Source organism: Pieris napi, chromosome 3 (assembly GCF_905475465.1).
Source record: "Pieris napi chromosome 3, ilPieNapi1.2, whole genome shotgun sequence".
Classification (NCBI taxonomy): Eukaryota; Metazoa; Arthropoda; class Insecta; order Lepidoptera; family Pieridae; genus Pieris; species Pieris napi.
Window position 1 is genome coordinate 10,557,143 of NC_062236.1, and position 7,860 is coordinate 10,565,002.

General features: G+C 33.7%; 2 protein-coding genes across 3 annotated transcripts; one reads left to right on the plus strand and one right to left on the minus strand.

Annotated features, from left to right (window-relative positions):
- Positions 1-1,497: 1,497 nt before the first annotated feature.
- LOC125063673 lies at positions 1,498-4,149 on the plus strand. Of its 2 annotated transcripts, none has more exons than XM_047670242.1 (4): positions 1,498-1,752; positions 2,822-3,184; positions 3,255-3,815; positions 3,988-4,149. In XM_047670242.1, the coding sequence occupies exons 2-4, from the start codon at positions 2,834-2,836 to the stop codon at positions 4,054-4,056; spliced, it is 981 nt and encodes a 326-aa protein (XP_047526198.1). In that variant the 5' UTR covers positions 1,498-1,752; positions 2,822-2,833; the 3' UTR covers positions 4,057-4,149. The 2 variants fall into 2 exon arrangements, with proteins under 2 accessions (XP_047526198.1, XP_047526196.1); XM_047670240.1 differs by having other exon boundaries at positions 1,499-1,726.
- Positions 4,110-5,583, minus strand: LOC125063675. The gene is made up of 4 exons (XM_047670243.1): positions 5,315-5,583; positions 5,095-5,250; positions 4,886-5,023; positions 4,110-4,542 (listed from the first exon to the last, which is right to left on the minus strand). Exons 1-4 carry the CDS (start codon positions 5,435-5,437, stop codon positions 4,234-4,236), a joined length of 726 nt encoding a protein of 241 aa, XP_047526199.1. The 5' UTR covers positions 5,438-5,583; the 3' UTR covers positions 4,110-4,233.
- Positions 5,584-7,860: the final 2,277 nt, after the last annotated feature.

The window sequence follows — 7,860 nt, forward strand, 5'->3', positions numbered from 1 at the left end:
GTTATATTTATTTAGTAATTTAGGAACTTTAACAAACCATGGTTATTTGCTTTAGTGATAATTATTATAGTCATCACAATATTTTCTAAATATTGTAACAATTTTAAAGTATTCCATGTATAAATTTTTACTATTACTCTAAAAAACTATTGTATCACTGTCCCATTTCATTTATCAAGTAAATAGTAAATAAGTTTTATTCGGAGCAACTGACAAAACAGCCCAACTAATTTCCTTAGTCCATGTAAATTCATAATATCATCTATAGCAATTTTAGTACAAAATATTCATTTTAACTTTTAAGAGCCTTTTGACGTCGATTTTGAAGAAATTCATTATTCCTACATTGCTCAACCGTGTCATTTAACATACTATTTCATTGTGTTAAACTTGTATAATAATCCGACTTTGAATTACGGTTTAATAATAGACTAAAGAGTTTATGTGAAGACCATTTGTGAGTTCCTTGTCATTTATTTTATTATTGTAACCCTAAACAAAAAAGTGTAATATAAAGTTTTTATTTGTTGCAGAATAACATGCAACCTTAAAATTGTATCTAAACAACCTCTGTGTAATTCTTCTGAATATGTAGTTATTAAAATGTTCTATACCTATCTGTAATTGTGCGTTATATGTTTGAGTATTACAATAAAGTGTTTTTTAATATTTTATAAAATTCTAATTTTGATATTTTTATTATCACCAGAGCCACGATTCAGAAGTTAATGTTAAATTTAAACGAAGCAGTCAATATTAATCTTACATCTGGGCCCATGATTTGTAAAAAAGAAGTATTTTTTTAATCGCACTAAACGCTCCGCACTTGGGAGTTGGGACTATAGGAACTATCGCATCCGTGTCCGTAGTTATATTCGATTCCATAGCTGGTGGGGCGTGTCTTCGTGAATTGCACTATCAGCTATCTATATCTATACGTAGATAGAGTATAGAACTAGATAAGCTTCTAAAATAACAATAATAACTAAAGAGAGAAGGCATTAACGTGAAATACTTAAGTGCGAGCGAAACAGAGTATCAGTTTTTCTGTCTATTTGCGTATCGGGTTTTATTTGTTTACCACCAAGCCCTTGGTGGTAAACAAACCTAAGTCAAACCCATATTTTAAGACTTATTTGAAGACTAAAGTGTCAGTCATGGTGAATTGTTGCATAATTGGCTGTAACAGCTATAGTGAACGTAAAGAACCAAACATAACCTTTCATCGGTAAGTAGCTTATTTTGTCACGATTCAGTAACTTTGTTCAAGAATTATTTATTCGAATGTGTATTTTGGTCAATAATCTTCAATGAAAAAATAAAAAACTGTAAATACGACAATATTTTGTCAATCATTCGCTATCTCACACGCTGTACGCTGATGCCTGGTCTATACCATAGTCCGTCTACGTATCTATACTAATCTTCTTACTAGCTATGACAAATTAGTCAGTAGGCAACTTCCGTCACAGTGACAAGTATTTGTGCTTCTGACAATTGACATTTGACAAATGCATTCGCTACCGGCACCATGATCATGAACCATGTACGGAACTTTAAAAAATTGTTTTTATATTTTTACTCACAAAAATATTTATTCAAACAACCTGTTAATAAAATCCCAGACTTTATCCCAGATTTAAGTTGATTATAATACGATACAATGTCAGACGAAGATAATGAGGATTTACCTTCAATATTATTTAATGACAATAGTAAAAAGTCGGTGGGTAATATTTATCTTTTAATAAGGTAAATAGTATTCGATATAATGAAAGTTGTAACAACTGCTACTTCCATTATTAAATTAAGAACTGCCTGATATTTAATGATTCACAGTATAAAAATTAAATAAAAATGCAGTTCATAAATAAAATAGTATGTTATGGAGAAGTTATACACAAAATAAATTATTAAAATAATCATTTATTTCATAACAGCAACAGTAGCTTCCCAATGGAAGCTAATTCCAATACAATTTGTAAATGACAATAGAATTTGTAGAGCAAATATTCAATACTAGCAGTTCCACCCACTTTAATTCAGTCCTAGCATCATGTTTTATAGCCTAAGAAAGCCTTACTTCGTAAATGCACTTAAAACATCAAAAATATTTTTTTTAGTCATGGTATCAGGGATTTTCATTGGTATTTATTTTACAACTTGGGTTAACAAAGCTTTTTTTTAATATTTTATAGCCTATAATCATCAGGGATAATGTTTAAAGAATTTTTCTTATTTGTCCAGTTGTCTTAGAGCCTTTTCAGTGCAAACAATCAAATATTTTCTCTTTATATATATTTAACAGAACTGCAGCTAGATTAGTTAAAAAGTTTACCAAATATTTGCTACAGATTTATATTTGGACTTAGTAAATTTGATCATAATATATTGGATTTCTAACAAAGGAGCCTTTTATAAAATGCCCGAATGCATATTTTACAACTTTGAAATCTTTGATCATAAAACCCCCAGTTTTCTTCAACCTTATTATTAGCTACTTATTTTTATTAATTGTTATTTATGAACCCTAAGATAAGCCTTGTATTTTAGATTAGTAATTGTATAATTCTACATTGTTATTTGTAATTTCATCTTTGTTAATTTAGTTAACTTCTTTCACTTTACTATTATTAGTTCTTTTTCCTTACTCTTGATGCCTGGAGGAGATCACTTGTTAGATTAAAGCCATCTGATGCCTCCCTAATATTTTATGTTACCTATTTTAATATGTACTATTAATGTATCAGTGTTAATAAATAAATATTATAATAATAAAATATATGATATTGTATTGTATTTAAATATTATTTGTTTCTAGGGAGACTTTTCAATGCCCTCTGCTGATATATTGGCATCACAAAGAGCAAGAGAGCAAGAGTGTATGCAAGAGCTTCAAGATCTGAGGTCACAATTTGAGAAACTGGATTATAAAGGCCAATTAGTGAGGCAAGCAAGTAACTCAAGTGGCTCAGAAAGTGAAGCTTCACTAACTACAGCTGCTGAGGCACTACATGTAGAGCAATTTGTGCAGCATGCTGTGCTTGCTCCAACTCCTAATACCTTGTTGCAGGCCTTGCTTGGTGCCCCTATATTGCAGCCTTATGACCTTTCCCTGCTGAACTACTCTGCACTTCTACTAGAAACTAATGATAAGGAGCTCATTTTAAATACTTTAAATCAAGTAAGTTTATACTGAAACTGACCCTTATTGGCACATAAACTGCTTCTATTAAAAATTGAATTGATTTTAGATAGTATTAGATATCAGGCAGTGCATAAAAAGAGGAACTCAGAGTGAGAACTTGTTACGAGATGAAGATACTATAGTACTATGTTGTTGGTTGTGTGCATCTAGTATGTGGAATGGCCCTCAGCCTTGTGGCTCAAATGCAGTGCTGTCAGAGCTGCTAAAAGTGGCGGCACCAACTGTAGTAGAAACAGTAGCAGGTGCTTTGACCACAGCTATGCAAGAACCTCATGCTCTAGTGGAAGCCAGTGATGCAGTATGGGGACATACTTTAGGACAGAGATGCCTTGCTGGCCGCCTTCTGGCTGCTGCCATGGATGCACTAGTGCCTTGTAGTGACTCACTTGCCTCACCTTCCCTTACCGTAAGTGTGGTATGTGGACGACTACGGTGTGTGTGGCGTGAGCTAAATGCAGAGAAACGCCATGCCGCGCTTATGGTGGCAGGGCGGGTAGCGGTTCTTGCTGAGCCTGAAATTGGTGAACTTAAGGCGCTGCGGGATTTGTTAGCCCTCTCAATGCAGGCACCTGCCCTACCTTTGCGGCAGTCCCCAGACTATCTTCGGGTAAAACCGTTTTTAAATATGTATTATATGTGTACTAGTGGTCAGCCGTGTCACGGCTATAAAACATCATGATTATAAAACAGTTGCTATATTTATAGGAAAAACATTTTTCTTTATGTCTGATCTGCAGTTATAAATAATATAAATGGATTATATTTGTGAATATTTACAGATCCAAGTTGCAGCTTCAAGATTACAGATACTATTTGAAGTGAACAACTTACCAACAATAGACTCTTAAGCCATTGCAATATTAAGCATCAATAATTGTCGATCTTTAATAAAATGAAGAAACATTTGAAATACTTTATTAATAAAATTTAAACAAATTAAAGTTTTATTCTTATAATATAATATCACATTGTTGAGTCAACATACAGTTGCAGCGAGTGAGTAATGACTGTAGATAGAAGAATGATCAAGCAAGGGGCAAATCAGTGCCTAGGCGTAGCACTGGCAGGGTAAGTGCAGCACCTGCAAGGCGGCGCTCATATGAGCCCCGGCATTCCCATCCAGCAGAATGCAGCAAGCGTCGAGCAGAAGGCTGTAAGTGTGACAAAGCACACTCAAGTGATTGCAAACCACGAACTGCCGCCGCTCGTCGCGCTGCTCCTGTCAAAGCTGTACCGACACCGTGCCTCCGCCATTCACTTATCACTGACAGTCCTTCTACCCACCCGCTAGCTGATGATCCTTGGAAGTCTAAAACACTCACAGTGCCCACTATCTGCAACATTATAATTGATAATTGACACAAAAATAGTCGAAAATTTTAATAAGTTTATATTCGCAATTTTTTTTTATTTCTTAATCAGCGGTATTTTATTCTTATTGTAAAAATCTAAATTTAAAAATGTGTAAATTGAAGTTAAGTTAAATTATTATAACTAAATAAACTATAATAATTTATTCTTTCAAAGAATTACATATTGAGATGAGAGAGAAATAAATATACCCACTAAATACAGAATACCTTATACCACTGTGTACATAATTTTTTTTCCAGTAATCATTAACATTGAACGGGATTCTAATAGAATAAATATAATAATAAGACCATAAATAAATACATGTCCATGGTGAGCAGAGAGAGAGGATTTATCTTCATTTTCAGTTAAATGTATCCTGGTCGACAGAGAGTTGTTTCCTGGAGGCAGCAAAGAGCCATGGGCCTCTGCTACAAGACCATACAATTCTCTAGATACATTCTGAAAATAAAATATATTTTTAGTTGTTTGTTAATTTAATTATATTAACAAGTGTTTTAGGGTTTATGTACCTGTGCATGTTTGAGCGCCAGAGCGTAGCGGTAGAGCAGGACCGCAGCCGCAACGACTGCGGCTGCAGCTGGCAGCAGAGCGGCGCAGGCAGTAACGGACACGCCGCAGAATATAAATAGCACCGCCGCTCCCAGCACGCATAACTCCAATGTTAACTAAACACGAAGTTTTACTAACTTGGCGACTAGACTATATATTAACACCGCGTACAAGACTCACCTCTTGAAAGAAGAAAAACAAAAATGCATCCCAAAAGTTAATAGAATAGCTGTTTTGTACGAGTTCACGTCTTTTTTGCAGATCTTTAAGCCGCGCGAACCGCACAATAATCTCACACGTCATTCTCAGCAAAACTAATAAAATACATAAATTTAAATATACATTAAAAATATATCGCTATTAATTATTGAAGATTAGTTTCATGAACTTTTAAAAGTTAATAAACTGTTTATTTACAAGTGCTAGTTTTATCATATTTTTGGTCTGTGGAAAGGAGAGACCCACAGATCAGTATGATATTTTTATTAATATACAGATAAATAAATATACTAATAAAAGGCAATGACAGTGTACTTGGTGCGTTTTCCAATTACAGCACTAGAGCGCATTTTGCGGCATAATGCTCAACGTTGAATGTTCCAACTACAGCAACGCTTCGCACAATTGAGCACTTCCAAAACGAATGCTCTCGCGTGCATCTCGTAATAAATACCAACACAGTGACAGAAAATTGACCAGTGTTTTTCTTTAAGTTGGCATTTATCGAAATTTTCGTTAGTAAATATTATTTATTGTTGAAAAATTTGTTTCGTCGTAAATTTTGAAAATAATTAAAGTTATTTCAAACTGCTAAAAAAATAAATATAAGTATGGAAGAAGGTATAAATAGTTACTTTTTTTTATATTTCACATTTAAAATATGATTACAATTATATTTTAAAATTCGGATCTGTAAACAAATTTATTTTACAGGATTATACTCTTGTAAACATTGCAATGGTTTTGAAAAAGTATATATTTTTTTTAGAAATCATTTTAAAAAAAATTGCTCAAAACGTAAATGATGTAAACTTCTTACATGAAACTATATACTTTACTGTTAATTTAGCTTATTAAAACATTATATTCTTTAAAGGTTTTCTCTTATTTCAGTAAAAAAATCTTAATTAAATAATTTGATTATTAAAATAAGCGTTAAAAGTTTTCAACCAATTATTATTACCCACATTATTTATACATTAATAAGGTTGCTAACTCTATTCAGAACATTTTTTTCAACACTGACTTAGCGCACTCTGCTGATGCATTTGAAAACTAATTCACGTTCCAATTAAGCTTCAGCATTATGCGGCATTGTGCGGCACTGAGTCGCATAATGCTCTGTAATTGGAAAACGCACCAAACTTATAACGCGAGCACCAAACAAAATAAAGAGCTGGAACTACCTACAAAAATAAAATCTGCCTAGGTGTATTTAAAGCATGGGGCTATACCATAATTTCAAACTCAAACTCAAACTCAAAATATCTTTATTCAAGTGAGTAACCAAGTACACTTTTGAATCGTCAAGTTAAATTAATCGTAAATTTACATTTACTACCAGTTCGCAAGTCAAGGGCGTTGAGCGGGTAAGAAGAACTGGCAAGAAACTTTCCGCCACTCTTTTTAATCGCCAAGTATTGTCATACAAATTGTTTGAACTGGAGCAATTCAATCCCAAGGATTAGGATCATTTAAGTAGTCCTCAAATTTATAAAAAGCTTTGTTGATTAATTTTCGTTTAACGAGGGCTTTGAATTTATGTGATAATTCTCTAATTTCGCTTGGGAGTTTGTTGTAAAAACGAATACAATTTCCATATAAGGAGTGGTTTATCTTTTGGAGCCTGGTTGGTCGTACACTCAAATTAGTTCTATTTCGCGTATTATACTGGTGAAAGTCACCATTTGTTTTAAAATCGTTTATATTTTTTTGGACATACAACAAGGCTTTAAGAATATATTGACCAGATAGTGTCATATTTAATTCCTTAAACTTATTCCGTACCGACTCCCTCGGAGAAACACAACAAATACCCCGAACAGCCCGCTTCTGCAGCACAAATATGGATTGAACCTCTGCAGCAGCACCCCACAGTAAAATACCGTACGACATAACACTGTGAAAGTGGCTATGATACACAATTTTAGCCGTGTTCTTATCAGTAAACTGTCGGATTTTCTTAACTGCATATGCTGCAGAGCTCAGCCTATTCGAAAGAGTCTCTATGTGTGGGCCCCATTGGAGTTTACTATCTATTGTTATGCCTAGAAAAACAGTTTTGTCAACAAAGTTTAGTTCACTGTCCTTAATTTTCAGGTTACCAATATCTCGCTTGTAGTTGTAAATCTAATACATTTTGTTTTATTCTCATTAAGCAGTAAGTTATTTACATTAAACCAGTTAACTATACGAGAGATAAAATTGTTTATATCGTCCAATAATACGTTATTCCTATTCACTTTAAATAGAAGTGAAGTGTCATCAGCAAACAATACCATCTCATGAACTTCGTTGACAAAGAATGGGAGGTCATTTATGTAAATCAGAAATAAGAAAGGCCCGAGAATCGATCCTTGGGGGACGCCCATTGATACCTGCGAACCCGGAGAGGTGACTCCATTGACATGAACTCTTTGGATCCTTCCCTTTAAATATGAATTCATCAGGCTGGAAGCTTTGCCATCAACGCCATAGTGTTGAAGCTTTCCAACGAGTATATCAGG